Source organism: Mustela putorius, unplaced genomic scaffold (assembly GCF_011764305.1).
Source record: "Mustela putorius furo isolate JIRA1106 unplaced genomic scaffold, ASM1176430v1.1 tig00537227_pilon_pilon_pilon, whole genome shotgun sequence".
Classification (NCBI taxonomy): domain Eukaryota; kingdom Metazoa; phylum Chordata; class Mammalia; order Carnivora; family Mustelidae; genus Mustela; species Mustela putorius.
Genome location: NW_025422368.1, coordinates 44,101,007 through 44,124,268, shown reverse-complemented (window position 1 = coordinate 44,124,268; position 23,262 = coordinate 44,101,007). Strand labels below are relative to the sequence as shown.

The following is a 23,262-nucleotide window of genomic DNA, read 5'->3' as shown; positions in this document are numbered from 1 at the left end:
GCCAGCCTTGGGCACTGTAGCTTTGTCCTCCCACACTGCTGATAGGTTTTCGGAGCTTCTGATGCCTCTCAGTTCAGGAAGTCAGACTCACCCACCAGTTAGAGTTGGTTTCACTTTTGGAGAAATAACATGCGAGGACCACTTCATACATTTACCATTCATCTGAGGCTTTCCATCACCTGGCAACACTTTTTCGGCTCTGCTTCCATTTATTCTATTCACTAGAGCTTTCCGCTTCTTCCTGGGCAAGTTTTCCTTCTTCCTATATTTGAACTTGCTGGGTTCTCCAAACCCAAGTTCAATCACTCTTTGTTGACTAGAATAGTCTTTTGCATTGTTCTTTCATTCATTTATTCAATTAATATTACTGACTGTCTACTATATGCACATAGGCACATTTTAAAAAATAATTTATTCATAGTTTCCTTTTTTTTAAATTTATTCATTTGACAGACAGAGATCACAAGTAGGCAGAGAGGCTGGCAGAGAGAGAGGAGGAAGCAGGCTCCCCACGGAGGAGAGAGCCCGACACAGGGCTTGATCCCAAGATCCTGGGATCATGACCTGAGCCGAAGGCTGAGACTTCAACCCACTGAGCCACCCAGGTGCCCCCATAGGCACTATTCTAAGCGACATCTCTTCTCCTCCTCAACAATTCTGCTCACCTTCCTTGGAAGCCTGGGCACTTGAGTCATTACTCCAGAGTTCTGTATTTTCCCCATTTGCCTGAACACGTGGCCCTCCAGGGTATCCCTGTACAGTTCATGGGCAGCAGATGTTTTTGCCTATCCTGCATCCTTACAATTCTTGCTTAATAACAGCTACCTAACATTTTAAATCTTAAGCAGAGAGAGGGCGGCAGACTATTTGGAAGTTTGCTGACAGCTGCTTCCTGAATGGACTGTTCTTCCTCTTAGATCTCAGGAGCTGTCAGGTGGTTCCTGCCTGACCACAGCTTCAGGTTCTAGAAGCCACCTGCTCCTCAAACTTCAAAGAGTTTCAGTGGACCAGTGTCTTCCTTGTGTTTCTCCTTGTTATCTGCTCTTACTATGTGGTTTTTTTCCCATTCCATGCAGTCAGGGTAGGAATCTCCTCTTTCGCTTTCAAGAAAAGCCAGCAAATGTTTTAGAATGTACTTCAGGACAAGACCAAGAAGAGCTAAATAAGTTTTCAATTCAGAAAACTTCCTCCTTAAAGATTAAACACAATGAACAATTACATATTCTTTTCAAATCAGTTTTTTAAAATTTTTTAAAAGACTTTACTAATTGTCAGAGGGAGAGAGCACGTAAAAGCAGGGGGAGCTGCATGTAGAGGAAGAAGCAGTTTCCCCACTGAGCAAGGAGCCCCATGCAGATCCCTATCCCAGGATTCTGGGATCATGAATTGAGGCGAAAGCAGGTGTTTAACCAAATGAGCCATCCAGGCATCCCTCAAATCAGTTAAAAAAAAAAAAAAAATATATATATATATATATATAATTTATTTATTTGACAGACAGAGATCACAAGTAGGCAAAGGCAGGTTGGGGGTGGGGGGTGGGGGGGAAGAAGGCCCCCTGCCAAGCAGGGAGCCGGGTAAGGAGCTGAATCCCAGGACCCTGGGATCATGACCTGAGCCAAAGGCAGAGGCTTTAACCCACTGAGCCACCCAGGCGCCCCTCAAATCAGTTTTTATAAAATCTTCTAAAAAGCCTGAAAATAAAAGATGAGTTCCTCTGATATCAAGGTAGTCCAAAGAAATACCCATAAGGAAACAAGAATTAAGAATGTGAAATCACAGCTTTCAAAAAAGGAAAAAGAAAAAGAAGAAGAAGTAAACTGAAGAATGAGATTTACTGCATTTCATTTGCTTATTCCTTTTTATCCAGAGAGCTGTTGTAAGAATTAAATGAAATAATGAACATAAAGTGAATAGCATGGTACTGGGCACGTGGTAAATGTGTAATAAATGTTGTTATTAATCTGGTTCAAACTTAAGGTGAAATCGATAAAAGTCCAAGTTAACCAACTTAAAACTTTTCAAGTATCAAAGGATATCTAATTTTAAAGATAAAATCTTGACTGGGGCACCTGGGTGGTGCAGTCCTTAAGTGTCTGCCTTAGGCTCAGGTCATGATCCCAGGATCCTAGGATCCAGCCCCACACCCAGCTCTCTGCTTGGTGGGAAGCCTGCTTCTCCCTCTCCCAATTCTTCCTGCTTGTGTTCCCTCTCTCGCTGTCTTTTTCTCTATATAAATAAATAAAATCTTAAAAAAAAAAAAGATAAAATCATGACTTTCATGCAATATAAGATGAATGCACATCAAAGAATTAAAGTACCTAATTTTTAAAAAAAGATTTATTGATTTGAGAGAGCATGAGCTGGGGGAGGAGTTGAGGGAGAGGAGGAGAGAGAGGGAGAGAAGCAGATTCCCTGCTATTCGAGGAGCCTCACCTGGGCTTGATGCCAGGACCAGAAGGTCAAAACCTGATCTGAAATCAAGAGTCCGACCCTCGACTGACTGAGCTACTCAAAGAGAATTCAAACAGCAGATCTAGATCTAGATCTACAACACCTATATCTATCCATCTAGGCCATGGGGTGGTTTTACAAGAAAATGCAAAATTGGTTTTTACCCACTTAAAGCAAGTTCATTTGCATTATCTATAGACAAAATCATTTACATGGATATAGTTACCTGCAACATCTAGAGTTTTAAAATAGCTATAACACAATGAAAGGTATAAATCCCACAGAATTTGATACCCCCAGAAGGATGTGATCTAGGCATGGTTTACTAGGGAGGAGGTCTGTAATCTTTTTCACCTGTATCAAAGTCTTTTGTAATTTTTTCTTTATACATGGATCTTAAACAGAAGTTTTGCTGAATTAAACTCATTCTCCTCTATTTAACATATCCTGATTAAAACAATACATTTCAACTATTAAGTGCTTAAATAGTAAAGTATAAAGAGGAAAATGAAAATCCCCATGTTCTTATCACTAGGAGATAACAACTCTTAATACTTGAAGCGTACTCATCCAGTCAGTTCCGGGTCTGTGTGTGAGCATGTATGTATAGATATTAACTGTTTTCATGTTCTTCTCTTTTTTTTTGAGATTTTATTTATTTACTTATTTGACAGAGAGCACAAGTAGGCAGAGCAGCAGGCAGAGGGAGAGGGAGAAGCAGGCTCTCCGCTGAGCAGGGAGCCAGACTCGGGACTTGATCCCAGGATGCTGGGATCATGATCTGAGCAGAAGGCAGATGCTTAACTGACTGAGCCACCCAGGCATCTCTATATTAACTGTTTACAAATCAGTTTTAATAAACTTTGTTCTGGGAAGTTACATGTACATGTATATATGTATACACATATATTCAATCATATATACCAATTTATAATCCCCCTTTCCCCTTTATATAATGAACAATTTTTAATCATCATTTTTATAGTTATAAATATTCCATTACATGGAAAAATCATAATTCATTTAATTAATCCAGCACTATTAGGAATTTAGCTCGTAACCAAGTTTAGTTATTGTAAATAAAATAAGGTGCTTCTCTTCTGATAACCTTTCTCTTGCAGTGGTACCAGCTTTCTTGAAAAAGCCCAACATGTCACATGGTATCAGTTCCCAGAGGACGTTGGGATCCCTAGAATACCCGATCTTTCTCTGCTTTAGTTCACTGACCTACCTATTGCATCAGTGGCACACTGGGAATTAGAATTAGAATTGCTAGCCACCTGAAATTGCCCTTTGTTCTTGTCATTTTCCTGACACACATCATAAAGATTTCGGCATAAAGTTTAAAACAAAAACTAAGATCATCATGAGCTTTGACACGTAAGACCATTTAATTGAAAATGATATTGTTAATCCAGATACTTTTTTATCCTATTATTTTTTAAAGATTTTACTTCTTTATTAGAGAGAGAGCAAGCAAGAGAGAGAGAACACAAGCAGGGAGGAGCAGACTCCCCGCTGAGCAGGGAGGCTGACATGCACGGGGCTCCTTCCCAGGACTCCGGGATCATGACAGGAGCCGAAGGCAGACGCTTAACCAACTGAGCTAACTGGGTGCCCCAATCCAGATACTTATAAAAAAAAATATTTTTCTAAAGTAACCTCTATGCTCAAACTTATGACCCCAAAATCAAGAGTAGCATGCTCTATCAACTGAGCCAGCCAGGCACCCCAATCCAACACGTTCCTGAGGAAAATGCATTTAAGGCTTAGTTTCTTAGACTGAAGGATCTGAGGAAACAGAAAAATAGCTTTCAGCTAGGTAACAAATTGCCACAATTTTTCTTGATTTTTCAGACTTCATTTTTTTTTGTTTTTGTTTTTTTTAAATATAAGATCGCATTTAATTAGAACTGACAGGGGCACCCAGCTGGCTCAGTCAGTTAAATAGCCAACTCCTGATTTCAACTCAGCTCATGATCTCAGGTGTGAGATGGAGCCCTGTGTCAGGCTCCATGCTCAGCAGGGAGCTGCTTAAGATGCTCTCTCTTTCGCTCTCCCTCAGCCCCTTTCCTCCCTCTCCCTCTCAAGGAAAAATTAAAAAAAAGAACTGATACATGAACAGGAGCATGAGCAATTAGAATACCATATCTAATTTCGCTGTCCTCATTCTAAGGAATATTTCAGAAAGGAATCGTTAAGATCTAAGGGAAAGACTACAAAGCCCTACAAACTACCAAGGCACAAGGTGGGTGCTCGGTATTTGCTCAAGAGTGGAGGTAATAAGAAATTGACAACCAGCTGTATGGTTTTCAGGCAGAAGGGAATCACTTAAGCTAGTGGCTCTATTTTTTTTATTTCCTAAAATGAGGAGAAATGACTGCTCCCTCATGAAAAGAAAGGCTTCAAATGGAGCAACACAGTTTGGTTTAAGCTAAGAAAAATACTATTAAAATAATAATCAGATATTTTAGCAAGCTACAGAGAAGACTCATGAAACTATCCTTAGAAACATCTGAAAATAAGACAAAGACAGTCTAGGAATCCTATTGGTGTAAAATAAACCAGAAGGTAGACCAGATGAACTTTCTAGGTCTAGAAGGAATCAAGTAGACTTCATAATTTTATAAAATGAATTGGTGGTTTCCCTAAAATAAAGCATTAGTAGCTAGAGCTTGGAGATTGCTACACACTGCTAGAATGAAAGTTGCATAGAATATAAAATCATAGACTATAAAATAGAGCTATGTTAGTGTGCCTACTGTGTGCAAAGCCTGGCCCACAGGGACACACTGATCTGGCTACTATCAGACACCAAGAACCCCTGGGATGGGTCCCAACTGAGATAATGTGATAATTCTCTTGGTCTTACATTTCTTCTTGTTACTTCTGACAAAATCCAAGCCACAGAAACCACTATATTGTATTGATTTCTTCTGATGGTGACCTAGAATCTCACCAATTCTTTTGTATGATCACTCTGTATGTGGTACTTTTTGGTGTTGGGTCAATTCCATTCAACCTTTTAATATCTAGAATTTATTAGGCACTCTACAAATCATAAGAAAGGCCAAAAGCACTTCTCAATGTGCTGCAAACTGCCCTCCAGATTCTGTGAATAAACAGGTCTGCCCTCAATTCTCCTATTTCCTCCTAGGAAATACCTTTCAAATGTATAAAAGGTATGGTCACAGTTCCCTTCACATGGAAGTCTGAGCATGGCTGATGAAACACCAAAGCCATACTGAAGTCTCCAATGGCAATGACATTTTCAACAGACCCTCCATGAGAACATCAACCCCACTAAATATGAGAAGCTTTACCACCAGTTCAGGTTTTTAGAAGGAAGAAAATCTGTGTAACCATGTCCTATAGTATGCCTCTCTCAGAGGAAAAAGTACGCATTCCTATTGTATGCCTGTCCCTTCAAAAACAAATCATTATTCAGTTGCACATTATTAAAATGTTGTGAGGGGCACCTGGGTGGCTCAGTCAGTTAAGCCATTGCCTTGGGTTCAGGTCCTAATCCCAGGATTAAGATCCCAGTCCTGGGATTGAGCCCTGAATCAGGCTCTCTGCTCAGCAGGGAGTCTGCTTCTCCCTCTGCCTCCCCCTACTTGTGCTCAGGCTCTCCCTTTTTCTCTCTCAAATAAATAAGCAAAATCTTAAGAAAAAACAAAATAAAGTGTTGTGAAAAGCAAAAATGGGAAGGGGGAAGAGGTGTTCCTTTGCTGTTTTATATACTCAGAGAAAACTATCTTAATAAAATCTTACATCCTTCCTGTGCTGCATTCAGTAATTTTAGAGACAAGACAAGACTGCAATTTTTGAAATGTAGGGGATTAGAAGAAATACAATCTAGCACGGGAAAGAGGCAAACACTGACAACACAGATATGCTGACCCCGTGATTCTTTTAACAGCCAAGCTAGAAGATGGAAATTCTGTGTTCTTTTAAATCACTACCATTGATTTTTGCTAGAAACACAGCAAATAAACCACCACTTCCAATTTTAGGCCAGTTAGTACAACAGCATTTCTTCCCAGGCCAAGTTTAAGTGAATTCCAAAAAGGTGAAACAGTGATTGCGAGGAGAGCCATTTCTCAGAAGCAGGAAGTGCATGTTGGAAACTGGCCTCTTACCTTCAAAGAACTGCTGCAGGGCCTCCTTTTCCCCTAACACATCCATGGTGCTGGAGTCCTATGGAGTCCTATGGAGATACTTCCTCCCAAAACAAGGGTTCTCGAAGCTCAGGAAGTAAGGGCTGTCCTCTCAACTTGAAGCCTACGAATGCTCTCGAAAAATCTTCATTTTCTTTTTACTGGAGCGAAGCCTATCTTTTGCCAACAAATGTGTCCGGAAAGATGGTTAGTTTCTCAAAATGATTATAAAACCAGGATATGTGACCATACAGAAAAAAAAAAAATTCATGGTGAGGGAAGTGGTAACAAATCCATCTATCTTACTGAAGGGAACTGTTTCTACTCTGCCTTTCGTCTTTGTTTTAAGGACCTTTGTCCTTAGTGACACATGTAATTACATAAATGGGCAATAAATACATAGTCTTATCTCTCATTTGTCCTTTTACACCAATATATTTATCTCTCCCTCTCTATCAACCAGATCAATTTAGCCATAACCAGGCAAATATACAGAGTGTGTGTGTGTGTTTTTTTTACCTAGAGAAATTACATCAATGAAATTGCTTTTTTAGATACCTTGAATAGCAGATATTTTAAACAGGCTTGTGCTAATGAAAAGTTAGGATTTGTGAAGTATTTCCAAATTTAACCACAGTGGAAACTTACATTCCTTTGATACACACCTAGCCTATCTCCTCCAGATTTTATTTTCTTTGGAAGTATGACATATGAGAAGCCCCTCTAATGGGCAACAAAACAGCATTTGATTCAGTAACTCTCACAGAGGAGTACATATGGTTCACTATTATTAGCTGGTTTCACTCCTAAATATAAAAGTTCTGCTATCCCACTCAGCTATTCATTTACTTAACAGTAGCCTAAGAATACAATTAAATTGTCTTTTAGTCCCTTCCTTTTCTCTTTTTCCCCAACTTGTTATCTTGAAAACATTTTTAATCTATTGAAAAGCTGCAAGGATAGTACCGTGAAATAAATATCCACTCATTCTTCATCCAGATTTACTAATTCCTAATATTTTTCCACTTCTGCTTTTTGTCTCTTGCTATATACATTTTTGGCTAGGCCATTGATATCCCATAAGTTTTAATCCCACTGTCCCCAAAATATCTTTATATTTCATCAAATATGACTTTTTGTTTTCTGATCAAGGACCTAATAAATGTTCACGCATTGCCTTTGGTTATGTCTTTTAAAGATAGAGATATAGAGATATTGTCATTTTTAGCTGTTTGGCTTTTTATGACATTGACACTTTTTTAACAATCCAGGCCCATTGTCTTATGGAATGTCCCACATTCCGGATTTGTCTGATTGCTTCATTATTGCTAGAATTAGTATAGATGATGTGGTATGCTTCCTTATAAGTATTTTAAAACTTCACACATATAAACTGTTTCTCAAAAACAAGCTAGGTAATTCTATATTGGGGGGAAAAAAGTGAGAGAGATTTAAAATCTTATTTTGAAGGTTATATTGGACCCCAGAGCTTCAAGGACAAGTCATCAAGTTGCTTAATGAATTTTCTACATTTGTTTGTTTGTTTGTTTGTTTTTTCTCAGTTCAGCTTGTGTTGAACTCTCTGCTGGGTGCAGGAAGGAAAAAGATGAGTAAGTAATAGTACCAGCCCTCCCCAGGTTTCAATGTGAAGCATGCGAGAAACACAAGTCACTCAACTCAAGGAGACCTTGATAAGGTCTGGGGAAAACATCTCATGAGAACAGAGGAAGTAGAGATTTATCTAATCTAGGGGGTGTCACTAAGAGCTGCAACTGGAGGAGACTCAAACAATGGCACATGTATACAGAAGAGCTGGGGCAGCATGTGCTTCGCAGAGAGAAAAGGTGGCAAATAAGTTGTAGAAGGATTTGGGTAGATTTTGAACGCTGGGCGACATCGGATTCCGTACAAATATATACTCTGTCCATGATTTCTACTTAGGCAGTGGTCATGCATGATGTAATTGAAAGATGGCTGTGTTGGAAAGTGTTGGTTAGAGCAGTAACAAATTTGGACCCGTATTAAAACCCAAAGATGGTATCGAATACAATATTGGCTATAGATGGGATGTGCAGAGCAAGGAAGAGGCCAAATGATACTTTTAAGTAGATGCCTTTAGGTGCAATATGAATTAGGATGCCGAAGACCTGTAGCCAGGGCTAAATCTAGACTCCCAAGAGAAGCTCCCAGCCACATTTTCTGGAGGCCATTGGAAGTAAGTTGTATTCACTGCCAAATGACGACAGAGGATCCAGCCAATGATTCACCCAGACACCTCAGTCTCAGCAGCAGACTAGTGAGTGAGCAGAAACAAAAAAGGGAAAGAAATCGGATTCCAGGTGATGGGCTGAGAAGCAAAGTTAGAATAGGATCCCAAGCTCAAATACTTACCGGGCCAGGCAGGTAAGTGAGTACAATGGGTCCACATAAGCAAAAACCAACCACGTAAGCATATTGATAACTGACAAGTGACACTTTAGTCTTGGGGTCAGGAAGACAGGGGTGGTAGGGCATAGGGCAAACAGAGGCTACAAGCCCTGCTAAAGAGTGGAGTGCCCCAACAGGTAGAACGCCTCAGCTTCCTCCAAGAATGTGGACTCAGTGTGTCAAAGTGGCCAATTTTAAAAGTGAAGCTAGAAATGCAGATTTTAATTTTAAATCTCATTTTTAAACGTTGCAGCTAATTTTAAGTCTCATTTATAAATGATGAAACTAATTTGTTCAGAAACAAATCGAATGTAAAAATAAACCAAAACATCGTCAAGGACAAACAGCACATAGTGGAAACATGACTCTGCCTGCGATATGGCGGTGTGCAACCTCCAAGTGAGAGGCTAACCGATAACAACCAACATGGTTTGAGGAAGGTAAAGAGAATGTAGAAGAAAGTTGTTGGGAAGGAAGGGCTGGAAAATATATCTGTATTAATTGATGAGCCCAGAACACACATCTGAAGGCACAATCCAGCTGGTGGCAACGGGGGTTTAAGGTTTCTCCCTCTCAGAGAATAACAAATACCACCCATATGTCCTTGATTATGGTCTTTACATCTCTAAGAACTCATAATTCTATTGGGCATCCCCATTTTGCACAGATTTGGTAGAGATTTATCTCTTGAGCCGCAATCTAATGTAGCTGTGGTTTAGATGTTTGGGTAATGACGTTTCCTAGAGAACTCCAAAAATAAATAGGTAAAAGCTGAGCTGCTGTGAGGGTTTTATTCTTCTCTATATTTCAGCAGCCTTGGTCATTTGTGGTATTGTAACTTTTTAAGTTTTAGTTTTTTTTTTTTTAATTTTTTTTTTAAGATTTTTTATTTATTTATCAGAGAGAGAGAGGGAGAGCGAGCGAGCACAGGCAGACAGAATGGCAGGCAGAGGCAGAGGGAGAAGCAGGCTCCCCGCTGAGCAAGGAGCCCGATGTGGGACTCGATCCCAGGACGCTGGGATCATGACCTGAGCCGAAGGCAGCTGCTTAACCAACTGAGCCACCCAGGCGTCCCAAGTTTTAGTTTTTAAAAGATGCTGACTTGGATGAGTAATAGTAGTGGACATGGAGGGAAGTGGACAGATTCAAGGTATGTTTTGCAGAGTTGGTGTGACTTGCTGATGGACTGGATTGGAGGTGGATTGGTGACAGAACCAAGAATAAGCCCTAGACTATTGTGTAAGCAACTGGGCTGTGTCAATGTTGGGTTTGAGATGCCCATTAGAAGTCTAAGTGGAGGGGCCAATGGGCAAATATATACAAGAGCCCGAAGCTAGGGAAGGGGTGTCAGGGTTGGAGATGGGAGAGTCAGATGCAAATGGTACTTGATTTTCAAAGCTAGGGGCCCAGATAAGATGATCTAAAGAATATTTAGATAACAAGAAGGGGGGCCCAGGGCAAACTCTAGGAATTCCAGTATTTAAAAGCTGAGCTAAGAAAGAGCCAGCTAGAGTTGTGATCAAAGCTGTCACAGAAAACCTCAAATTCCCCACTGCGGCTTACTAAGACCTACGTTGTCTGACCCTATGCCTCCCTCTCCAGTTTTCTCTTATCTACCTCCCTGACACCAACCATACACTTGGGCTTTTTGCTGTTTTTCAAATATGTCAAATTCATTTCTCCCTGAGGTGCTGTACGCCAGTGTTGGGTTCTCTCGCTGCTTGCCTCCCTTCATAAGCCTGGGTCTGGTCAGAAGAGCCCAGCTTGAAAATGTGACCTCCTGAGGTGGCCTTCCCCAACCCCCTGATCTGGAGTACTCCTCCATTCCCCTTCTAGCCCATTTTAAGTATCTCTAGAGCACTTACCTTTTAATATTAGTCTTCTTGTCCATTACTCACAGAACGGAGAGTTCCGCAAGAACGGACCTCACCTGTCTTGCTCACTGCTCTATCTCCTGCACCTACAGCAGCACCTGGCACACACAAGACCCACATACATGTGAACAGTGAGGAGGAATTCTGTCAAGAAGTTCTGCACAAAAATTAACAGACACTACTGGGCCCTTGTTTGTCTATATCAAAGATAAGAGACTTAGTTGTCTGACGAATGGTAATTGTACTACATTCCATGGGGGGAAAATGAACTATTTTTCTAGCACAAAAGTTAGATGCAAATATAAATTCATATTGCTTTGACATCTCTGTCTTAAACAATGAGTCAAAATTACTGAGGGGAAAACACAACAAAGAAAACTTCTAAAAACAAAGTTTCTAATAAAAGATACAGATGTAGTGAAAAGAAGGGCCATCTGTACCCCAATGTTTATAGCAGCAATGGCCACAGTCAGCAAACTGTGGAAAGAATCAAGATGCCCGGGCGCCTGGGTGGCTCAGTGGGTTAAGCCGCTGCCTTCAGCTCAGGTCATGATCTCAGGGTCCTGGGATCGAGTCCCGCATCGGGCTCTCTGCTCAGCGGGGAGCCTGCTTCCTCCTCTCTCTCTCTGCCTGCCTCTCTGTCTACTTGTGATCTCTCTCTGTCAAATAAATAAATAAAATCTTTAAAAAAAAAAAAAAAAAAAAAAAAAAAAAAAAGAATCAAGATGCCCTTCAACGGACGAATGGATAAGGAAGATGTGGTCCATATATACTATGGAGTATTATGCCTCCATCAGAAAGGATGAATACCCAACTTCTGTAGCAACATGGATGGGACTGGAAGAGATTATGCTGAGTGAAATAAGTCAAGCAGAGAGAGTCAATTATCATATGGTTTCACTTATTTGTGGGGCATAACAAATAGCATGGAGGACATGGGGAGTTAGAGAGGAGAAGGGAGTTGGGGGAAATTGGAAGGGGAGGTGAACCATGAGAGACTATGGACTCTGAAAAACAATCTGAGGGGTTTGAAGTGGCAGGGGTGGGAGGTTGGGGGAACCAGGTGGTAGGTATTATAGAGGGCATGGATTGCTTGGAGCACTGGGTGTGGTGAAAAAATAGTGAATACTGTTATGCTGCAAATAAATAAAAAGTAAATTAAAACAACAACAACAACAACAAAAAGCAGACTCATGTAAGACTCTAGCTGCACAAAATGAAAACACACAGAATTCACATGGTGGTGGTGCAGAGTGGGTAGGTCGGTGGTTGCCACTCAAGGGCTGAAACCCAATGTTCAGGAACTGAACCTTTGTTCTTCCAGTATAAATCCTGAGTCAAAGGTTGTGGATTGTTCTAAAGCTGGGAGAGACAACAGAGAACACTTGATTTACCCTTCATTGAAGAGGCCAAAAAGGAGGGGTGACCTGACTAACTGATCAGTTTTGGGAACCATCCCTGGAGAATGCAGTTCTCCTGAGCAACTCCTAATCCAACTTCTCTCCATTAGGCCAGGCTCTCTCCTCAGCTCTGAAACTATTTATAGAAATTCATCAAAAAGTCTAGGTAGTCTAGGCAATTAAATTCTGTCCAGAAATGCTCTCCTGAGCCAAGATTCATCAGCACACTAATTACTCCATCTCCTTTGCCTCACCATTTTTGCTAGCTCCTCTGCAGTCAGCCTTCTTTGCAGGCTTTTTCTTCCCCAGTGCCATACTTCTCCATCTCCAAAGTATCCCTAAACTCCTATCTGATCCCACAGCTAAACTACTCTCAAATGCATCACCTAGCCTGATCTAATCGTTGAATTTGAACTTGTGTATCAATACCTACTTAATATCCCCATCTTGATGCTTAATGGGCCTCTAAAACTTAACACATCAAACACTGAGTTCTTGTCTCTATTCCATGCATACATAATTTGAACCTATCCCAGATTTCCCCATCTCAATAAATGCAATAATAGCTTAAACCAAAAGCCTAGGATTCGGACCCTACTTCTCTCCTTTCCTCTCTCCCAAATCCAATTCATCAGCAGGTCCTGTTTTTTGCTCTTGAATGCAGGAGCACTGGTTCAAAACACACCACCAATAGTCTGTCCTCACTCATATATGTCCTCTTCATGACAAGTGAACCCAACATCCAACCCACGGACTAGAACAGCAACAGTGACTTCCTCTTACATTTGTTCTTCCCACTTCTCTCTCTTTTCCTCCTCCATACCAGAGGTAACCCTATCTCAAACTTTGGGTTTATTACTATTTGGGTTTTTAAAAAATAGTTCTGTTCTATATATATATACATGCTTAAACAATTGTTCAGTTTGGGTTTTTGAACTTTATGGGAAAAGTATTGTCATACAGTCTTCTGAGCAATTTTGCTTTTCCTATCTGTTATAGTAAGTTGCTTCATTGCATGTAGCCGATGTTCATTCATTTTGCCTGCCACGTGATAGTCCCTTATGTGAGCGCACAACACTTTACCCTCCTGTTAGATGGACATTCGGACTTTTTCCAAAACATTCTTACAGATGCACTCCAGGGCACTTTGTAAAGTCCTTCTCTTGAGTATATGCCTACAAGCTGAGTTGGTGGGCCATGGGGAATGTTCAACTTTTCAAATGAATTGTTTTTCACAGTAGGTGTGCCATTTGGCATTTCCACCAGCAATTAATGAGTAATCCTATTGAAATTCTCTCCAACATATGACTTCATGGGGCTTAATTTTTGCCAGTTGAATTTAAACCTGTCACTGTGGTCTTGATTTGCTTTCCCTGTTAGTAAATGAAGATCATTTAATAGCTTATTAGCCCACAGGAATTTCCAACTCTGTGGAAGACCTGTTCCAGCCATCTCCTGTTGTTCTATTTATATATTTTTCTTTTTAATATGTGGAATTTCTGTATATAATCTTGATACTAATCTATTCTTGGTTATGAGTTTTTCAAGTATCTTCTCATAGCTTGTAGTTTGTCTTTAATATGCCTTTTGATGAACAAAAGTTCTAAATTAACAATTTATAACATAGCACAACTTCCTTTCATGGCCATCTTCTATAGTTTCTTTTGCTTTCAGTTTAGGAAGTTCTTAGAAGGGGCGCCTGGGTGGCTCAGTGGTTAAGCCTCTGCCTTCGGCTCAGGTCATGATCCCAAGAGTCCTGGGATGGAGCCCCACACCGGGCTCTCTGCTCAGCAGGGAGCCTGCTTCCCCTCTCTCTCTCTCTGCCTCTCTGCCTACTTGTGATCTATCTTTGTCAAATAAATAAATAAATAAAATCTTAAAAAAAAAAAGTTCTTAGAAGATAGGAAGCTATCCACCTGTATTTTCAAAATATATTTCACCTATAATTTCAACTCTATTTTCTACATCAGAAGTTCTACCATTTCGGGACATTTAAACAGCTGTTTTTTTGTATGGTGTAAGGAAAAAATCCAATTTCATACATTCCTTTGTCTTTTTGCCAGCTCCATTTAATTATAAGTCCTATCATTGACCTACCGCCTTCTCAGTCAATACAAAATTTACAAATACAAGTGGGTCTACTTTGGAGCTCTCTATTCTATCCATTGGCCATTTTCTCTATTTCTACACCGTGTCCCACTTTCTTAAAATACTTCTGCTTCATAAAATGTCCTTCTGGTAGGATGAATTCTTCCTCCTTTCTTGTCCTTCAGAAGTGCCTTGGTCATTCTTCATTCTTTACTCTGCCACACAAATTTTGATCAGTTTGTCAATTCCAGCGGAAATTTTGGGATTTAGTTTGGAGATGCATTAAATCTACACATTCGTTTTCTTAAAAAATATTGTCCTTCTACTCATGAACATAGATCACTCTAGTCCTTTTCAATGCTTTTTTAAATTACGTTTTGTAACTTTTCCTCCACAGACCTGGCACATCTTTGGTTAGATTTCTCACTAGGTACTTCAGAATTCTTTTTGCAGTTGTTACATAGGGAGATGGAGAGAAGGGAGTTGAGGGAAATTGGAAGGGGAGATGAACCATGAGAGACTATGGACTCTGAAAAACAATCTGAGGGTTTTGAAGGGGCGGGGGTGGGGGGTGGGAGGTTGGGTGAGCTTGGTGGTGGGTATTATGGAGGGCATGTATTGCATGGAGCACTGGGTGTGGTGCATACAAAATGAATTGTTACGCTGAAAAGAAATTTTAAAAAATATCTTATTTTCTAACTGTGGCTGCATATATGTACAGTTCACAAATATATATCGATCCACCTTACTAAACTCTCCAATTATGTCTAATAATTTGATGGGAGACATTTCTATGTAGACACTCATAGCATAATTCTTATTTTTTCCTTCACAACCACTGTATATTTTCCTCATCTTGCTGCACTAACACTTATAGTACAATTTTGAATATGAGTGAGTACAGTAGTCATCTTCGTTCCATCGTTGATTTTAAAGAAAATGCTTCTAACATTTCCCACCTTAGGATCATGTTTACTATAAGATTTTTTAAGATATCCTTTATCAAGCTGAAAAAATTACAGAATGTTTTCTGCATCTATTGATTGGATGGTTTTTCACTTTTATTTAATTTTTTTTCAGTGTTCACTTTTATTCTGTAAATATGAATTAGATTTATACATTTTCTAATATACCATTAAAAAAAAAAGTTCAAGTAATCTCTATATCCACTGTGGGACTCAAACTCATGACCATGACCCTGAGATCAAGAATCACATGTTCTACTGACTGGGCCAGTCAGATGCCCCTCTAATATACCATTTTGCATTCCTGGGATAAATGCCACTTGGTCAGTGTGTCATATTGTTTGCTTTTGCATTTCTAACCATGACAAAATGGACCTATAATCTTCCTTTCTTTTACCTGTACGGACTATCCCAATCTGGTTTTGCTATCAAGGTTACACTGGTATTTGATGTATGAAACATAGTTATTCTATTCTCCAGAATACAAGTAAGATTAGAATAGCTCATTCTTTAAAGTTTGTTAAAGCTGTCTATACCTAGAGTTTTATTTGTGAGATTTTTAACTATGCCTCTCCTTGAATAGTAATAGTACTGCTCAGGCTTTTGATTTCTTTTTAATCAAAATACATTTCTAGGAATTTTACCCTTTTGCTTAAATTTTCAAATATATTGGGATGTTCCTAATACTCATGTTTAGTATCTGCAGTATCTATAATGACATAGGCTTTTCACTCCTTGTATGGGATATTTGTATACTTTCTCTTTTTCTCCATGGTAACTTGACAGAAATTTTTGTCTATTTTGTTCATCTCTTCAGTCAACACACAGCTTTGCTGATCCTCTATTGCATCCTTGCTTTCTATTTCTGTTCTTATCTCTTTCCTTTACTTTTATCTTGTCCTTCTGTAACTTAATTGAACACAGTTCACTTAAAATATATGATTTAAAGCTGCATATTACATCCAGTGCTCACCACATCACATGCCCTCCTTAATGCCCATCACCTGATAAATTACTGAACACTACATCTGAAACTAATGATGTATGTTGGCAAATTGAATTTAAGTAAAAAAAAAAAAAAAAAAAAAAAAAAAAAAACGATTTAAAGCTACAAAATTTCCCTTGAAGCACTACTTTCTTTTTTTTAAATCAAAGTATAGATGACATATTAGTTGCAGATGTACAAACAGTAATTCAACAATTCCATATATTATGCAATGCCCACATTAAGTACAGTCACTGTCACCAAAGTTAAAATATCAATTATATTCTCTATGCTATACTTTTCATCCCTGTGACTTATTTCACAACTGTATGTTTGTACCTCTTAATCCCCCTCATCTATTTTGTCTGATGCCCACCCCCCTCCCCTCTAGCAACCACCAGTTTATTCTCTGTATTTGAGTGTTTCTATCCATTTGTTTTTCAGAAAATGTTACATTGTAGTTATACTTGCATTTTAACTTGTTTTTAACAAGTTATATAACTTGTATCTTAACAAGTTATACTTGTATTTTAACCTTTCCATGTCCTTATGCTTTATATATTATATTATTCCATATCACACTATTCATTTCTCTACTTGGTCTTTTTTCCTTTGGTCCTTCACAATTAATTGGTATCTCTCTCTTCCATCTAACAAGACTGGAACTTTACCCACACAATCTATGGTCAACCAATGTGTTGACATTGTAAAGAATTTTAATTCTAGATTGTTATATACTTTATTATTTTCTTTACCTTTACCTTTTATTCTTTTAAAGTCATCAAAAATCTCTTTAAGTATCTCTTTTCCCCTAAATCTCTTGCAGCCTCTTTTGGATTTGTTTCTATTCACACTTAGGTACTTTCTCCAAAAGTGTTTTTAATTTGCATCTTTGTATGGAAAATTTTCTGAAGTTTTGAAGGTCTGAGAACATGTTTATTATGTCCTCACATTTGAATAACTATTTATCAGGACATAAAATTCTAGTTTCAAAGTTCTTTTCATGTTCAATTTCAGATTCCTCAGCTTGGTAGGATAGTGATGGTTTCTACCACACCATACCATTCTCAAATATCCTTTTATCTGTAGACTCCTACCCATCTGGTGATTGAATCTTCTACAGGTAAGGTTGACCAAATCTTTGAGGATAGGATTGAAAACAATGCCATCTTCAGAAAACTAGGTCTCTCATAAAAATGCTGCTGTAAAAAATAAATTTGTTCAACTCTATAGAGGGCAATTTGGCAAAGCAGATCAGTATTTTAAAATACACATATAGCTTGACCCAACAATTTTACTTCTAGGCAAGTCTATGTGAAGGAAACAACCCAACAATGTGCAAAGAAGTATGCATAAGGATATTCATCACAGTATTATGATATGAAAAAAATGTTTTAAGCTCATTTCAAAACAAAGTATATTAACATCCTACAGTCAAATCCTACATCATGTAGTGATTAAAGACATGTAGAAAAAATATTTGTTATTTAAGTTAAAGAAGAAAGTCTTTTTGTTTCAGAAATATGCATATGTAGGTAGAAAATATTGAAAGGTAGAAGACTCTTCTTCAGAAATACTAACAGTAGCATTCTCTAGATGGAGAGGGTAGGTGCTGATTTCTTCTTTTTGCCTTCTTTAAATAAAATCCTTCTTTGATGCCCAATCTACAAAACAGATAGAAATAAGCCCATTCTTGTGGGGGGACAGAGCTAATTCTGTCCACTTAGCCTTCTTCCTCGCCACTCATAGGCTGCTATGCAGTTTGAAAGCTACAATTCAATGCATTCAGCATACCCTACACGCTGTGTCAGAGCTAGAAGAGAAAGCAAAAACATATTCAATCTAACGTTGATGTATTTCTTTATTTACTTAGCTTTTTTTGCAACTATATATTACAATCACTAGTACACCTGTAATTCTTTATAGTATGTTCAACTAAAGAGTAAGCAGACACAGCATAGGTCAATTTAAAAGAAATCACAGTACTTCTTAGTGTAATCTGCAAAAGAGGGAAAAAGTCTTGGGCCCACTCCTTGGAAATAAATATCAAGTAACCATAAAAATATGCAGCCATTTTCCAGGTGTTCAGGGAGGTTCATGCATGGTCCCAGGCAGAGCATCAGAGTTCCTCTTTGAAATATCCCAGCTTTGCCAATGACATCTCTTTTCTCAACTGCATAACTTCCCAAAACATCTGATCAACTATACAAATAGAAAAGGAGACATGTAAAAATCATAAAATAACATCTTAATTACCTTTTAGCTGTTTCACTGAAAATTTAACATTAGTTGAAATGCCAACAGGGCATTTCCTAATGACATACCTAATGCCTTGCCATATTACTAAGTCATACAAATTTTTTCACAAATTTGTGAGCATCCCAGTTTTATCAATAAATGACCAATTTTCACCAGTTTTGCTACAACTATTTGTCAGATGTGTCAATGACCACTTTAGTCTGATAGACGGTAGATGCTTCAGTGCTCTGAGCAAATGGAAATCATGTTGCCACTATAAGGAATTACACCCAGTCCTCAATTATTCTCATGTAGGGATCTTCTCACTTCAGTCTGCGACATCTTGCCCATTCCACTATTTATTAACACCAACACAGAGTAAAACAGGAAAAAGAGGAAAACAAAAGGCAGTCCAGAGAACTCAGTAACATTCTTTTTGAGAAATAACAGAGAAAGGTTTTGTATATGGCTCAAATTAAAAATAAAAATAAATGTAGAGGGACGTCTGGGTGGCTCAGTTGGTTGAGCAGCTGCCTTCGGCTCAGGTCATGATCTCAGGGTCCTGGGATCGAGTCCCGCATTGGGCTCTCTGCTCAGCAGGGAGCCTGCTTCCTCCTCTCTCTCTGCCTTCCTCTCTGCCTACTTGTGATCTCTCTCTGTCGAATAAATAAATAAAATCTTTAAAAAAAACAAAACAGGGGCACCTGGGTGGCTCAGTGTGTTAAGCCTCTGCCTTCGGCTCAGGTCATGATCTCAGGGTCCTGGGATCGAGCCTCACATCAGGCTCTCTGCTCGGCAGGGAGCCTGCTTTCCCCTCTCTCTCTCTGCCTGCCTCTCTGCCTACTTGTGATCTCTCTGTCAAATAAATAAATAAATAATTTTAAAAAAAATTAAAAAAAATAAAATAAACAAAACAAAAAATGTAGAGGGACATCTGGGTGGCTCAGTTGGTTGAGCAGCTGCCTTCAGCTCAGGTCGCAATTCCAGCGTCCTGGGATCGAGTCCCACATCAGGCTCCTTGCTCGGCAGGGAGCCTGCTTCTCCCTCTGCCTCTAGCCTGCCACTCTGTCTGCCTGTGTTTGTGCTCTGTCTCTCTCTAACAAATAAATAAAATCTTTAAAAAAAAATTTTTTTTTAATTAAAAAAAAAATAAATGTAGAGACTAACTGTAGATTTCAATTCTCCCTACTTTGGCAAGCCCCCTCCTCTGTAAATGGGAAAAAAAGCTGGCTTTATATTTCAGACAAAAAGTCTTCCTCTGACATATCATCAGATTAGAGATTGATTTAGATCAGCAGTTTTCAAGAAGCGGAGATTTTGTCCTCAAGGGTACCTCTGACAAAATGTCTATATACATTTTTCATTACTGGCATCTACAGAGGAAAGCTCAGCAATGATGGGAAACATCCTACAATGTACAAGATAGCCCCCACCTCCACGACAAAGACTTAAGACTTATTCAGCTCAAAATGTTAGTAGTACCAAGCTTGAGAAACCCTGCATTAGATTTAGCTGCCCTAAATCCTGTTTGACACAAGGCACAGATAACACACGTATTTTAAAATTAGTAATATTTAATTTAATTGTTACAAATCTACACGTTATATATGCACCAAGTACCGTGACCTGGAAGAGAGAGAGAAACCAGAGAAAAGGCCACTTTCATCACCATTATACCTCCACTACTACTCATGGCAATTTCTCCCTATTTTCACAAAGGAAATTACCTTTTATCTTCCCTACAGAACTTACTTTAACAAGGAGAAAAAACATACTTGACAATTTAACTTAACATAAATCATCTCTTCTGTGGCTTAAATCCTATTAACCACCAACAGGTATTAAAAAATATTTCAATTTTATTAAAGTCATAGAAAGTATTGTACACTTTAAACACTACTTTATGCTACTCAGCCTTTTGAAATTCAACATTAATGAGAGGTTTCACCCTCATTCTTCTAGGCATTAAAATCTAATTATATGGGATTCTAAATAAATATGATTCTTCTCATACCAAAGCTTTGAAATGCTAAATTAAGTTTTTATTAGTATGACTAACCTTTCCACAGAATTAAGATTCACTGGTTTACATGACTGAAAGATAACAGGCTTCTTCTAGTTTTTAAATATAAAAATATATTCAGTCCCTAAAAAAATATGAATAGGAAATTTTCTACAACTTGAATTCAAACAAAAAATGGGTACGGACCTATCCCTAGCTTAGTATCTGCTATTTGTTTTAAAACAGTCACATGTATTCAAGAAACACTGCTTTGGGGGCACCTGGGTGGCTCAGTCATTAAGTGTCTGCCTTGGGTTCGGGTCATGATCCTGGGGTACTGGGATAGAGTCCCGCATTAGGCTCCCTGCTCAGCAGGAAGGCAGGAGGCCTGCTTCTCCCTCTCCAACTCCCCCTGCTTATATTCCCTCTCTCGCTGTCTCTCTCTGTCAAATAAATAAATAAAATCTTAAAAAAAAAAAAAAAAAAGAAAGAAAGAAACACTGTTTTGGAGTTGCTGGGCCTTATGCATTTTCATGCCTGGCATTTAAGCCATGTGGCTACAGAATCATCAGTAATCATGAAAGACTGAATTAAAAACATTAAAACACTTGCATGAGGTTGGCTCTCTTGGATATATCATCTATATGTTTCGGCTGATTCAGCATATAGTAACCTTTATTCCATTCAGAACTATCTTCATGACTGCTTTGTTAATTCACATGTGAAAGTACAAAATACAGAAAAAATTATCATCAGATTCCCATGGTTTTCACCAATTAAAATAAATCTGACCATGTCTAGAGCTCACTTACTTTTATTTCTTAGGCATAATTTCGATAAGCTTTTTACTCCCCTCATATTTGCCACCTGGTTTATCAATATACCCCCCTTAGAGTTATAACAGATTCTGCTTAAAACTCATATCAGAGTAAAATTAGGCAGTTCTAAGGGTTAAATATGTTTTAAAAGACATTAGTTCCCAAATTCTCCACCCATTTTATTAGAACTATGAGAGATTCAATATGAATTTACCAATAATAAAGTTTATTTGAGCATTACTATTATGTCCTATACTTTTTACTGATGTTTATGTAAATATTTTGTAACCAATTAAGAACACTCACCATCCTGCTGTTTCACAAGCCCCTGCTGAATATATCGAATGTATGTAAAAAAGTTACATACAGAGGTGATCTAGGTCAAAAGGAAAAAAAAGTCATAAACAGTCAAACATCTCATATCAAAGGGGGCTTAGTTAAAATTCATGGTTTAGTTACTTACCCTGTATCTGCAAAAAGGAGAAATATAGTAATAGTTGCTTGAGTCCCCTAATTTAATTCTGTGTTTACAGGACTTACTCTGGCCAGTTAGAGCACATTTTCTGTAAAACAATGACAAAATTTTAGTTTTTTAAAGTTGAAAGCATTTTGCTCCTATCTTCCATAGACGTTTCATGTTCACTAAGACAACAAATATCTGAGACCTAGTATGCAGCCGGCACTATTTTGGATGCACACAGGCCTGAGAAATACAAAGGAGTAAGCCGCCTCCCGAAAGTACTGACTCTCAATAGTTACCTAAGGGTGCACCATCCTCAGAAATACCATCCTTTCTATTCGCACACGCTACAGACTCTCAGATTTCGTATGATGGCTTTCTGGCTGGAATGGGGCTCTAAGACTCTAGAGGGCGGAGACTTTATCTATTCAACTTTAAATGCCAGACCAGACACACCAGACATTCAATGACTGTTGGTTAAGTGATAGCCACCTGTCACTCTACTGTTCAATACAGTGATGCTGGTTTATCTATCAGGGCAGACTTTGAAGCAGCCCAGGTGTTACCCTCTTAAGCTAGGACCATGGCTGATCACAACTACCTCTCGCTACCCAGGCAAAATAAGTACAGCTGTAATTAAAATAAAGTGGCAGACAGCATTTTAAATAACATTATAGGGGCACCTTGGGTGCCTCAGTCAGTTAAGCGTCTGCCTTTAATTAAAATAAAGTGGCGGACAGCATTTTAAATAACATTATAGGGGCACCTTGGGTGCCTCAGTCGGTTAAGCGTCTGCCTTTGCTCAAGTCATGATCCCAGGGTGCTGGGATCAAGCCCCACATCCGCCTCCTTGCTCAGTGTGGAGTCTGCTTTTCCCTCTCCCTCTGCCTGCTGCTCCCCCTGCTTGTGCTCTATGTCAAATAAATAAAATCTTTTAAAAATAAATAACATTATAAATTATATAGTAATGAAAAATGTTACATGAACATTAAATTTCAGCTATACTTAAATATGATACAAATGTGCCTCCATATTAAGAAAACAAATGGAGGGACGCCTGGGTGGCTCAGTGGGTTAAAGCCTCTGCCTTCGGCTCAGGTCATGATCCCAGGGTCCTGGGATCGAGTCCCACATCGGGCTCTCTGCTCGGCAGAGAGCCTGCTTCCTCCTCTCTCTCTGCCTGCCTCTCTGCCTCCTTGTGATTTCTGTCAAATAAATAAATAAATCTTTAAAAAAAAAAAAAGAAAACAAATGGAGAATGTGTATTTAAAATAGGATCATTTTGGGGACACCCGGGTGTCTTGGTTAATTGTCTGACTCCGTTTCAGCTCAGGTCACGATCCCAGGATTGTGAGATTGAGCCCCATGTTGGGCTCCATGCTTAGTGTACA

The 23,262-nt window shown here is 38.9% G+C and overlaps 2 protein-coding genes across 6 annotated transcripts in view; both read right to left on the bottom strand.

Moving 5' to 3' along the window:
- MYRFL (myelin regulatory factor like) overlaps positions 1-9,906 on the bottom strand; it is a 123,572-nt gene extending 113,666 nt beyond the window's left edge. For 2 of the 4 annotated variants that reach the window (XM_045072979.1, XM_045072980.1), the window contains exon 1: positions 6,597-9,906. In XM_045072979.1, the coding sequence (XP_044928914.1) occupies positions 6,597-6,642 (46 nt within the window). In that variant the 5' untranslated portion in view covers positions 6,643-9,906. The remainder of the gene's footprint in view (positions 1-6,596) is intronic. The other 2 variants (XM_004752524.3, XM_045072981.1) reach the window with 2 other exon arrangements.
- An 8,290-nt stretch (positions 9,907-18,196) lies between these two features.
- LOC101686171 (RAB3A interacting protein) overlaps positions 18,197-23,262 on the bottom strand; it is a 46,111-nt gene continuing 41,045 nt past the window's right edge. For both annotated transcript variants that reach the window (XM_004752447.3, XM_004752446.3), the window contains 3 exons: positions 21,875-21,974; positions 21,718-21,787; positions 18,197-18,555 (listed from right to left, as the gene is read on the bottom strand). In XM_004752447.3, the coding sequence (XP_004752504.1) occupies positions 18,473-18,555; positions 21,718-21,787; positions 21,875-21,974 (253 nt within the window). In that variant the 3' untranslated portion in view covers positions 18,197-18,472. The remainder of the gene's footprint in view (positions 18,556-21,717; positions 21,788-21,874; positions 21,975-23,262) is intronic.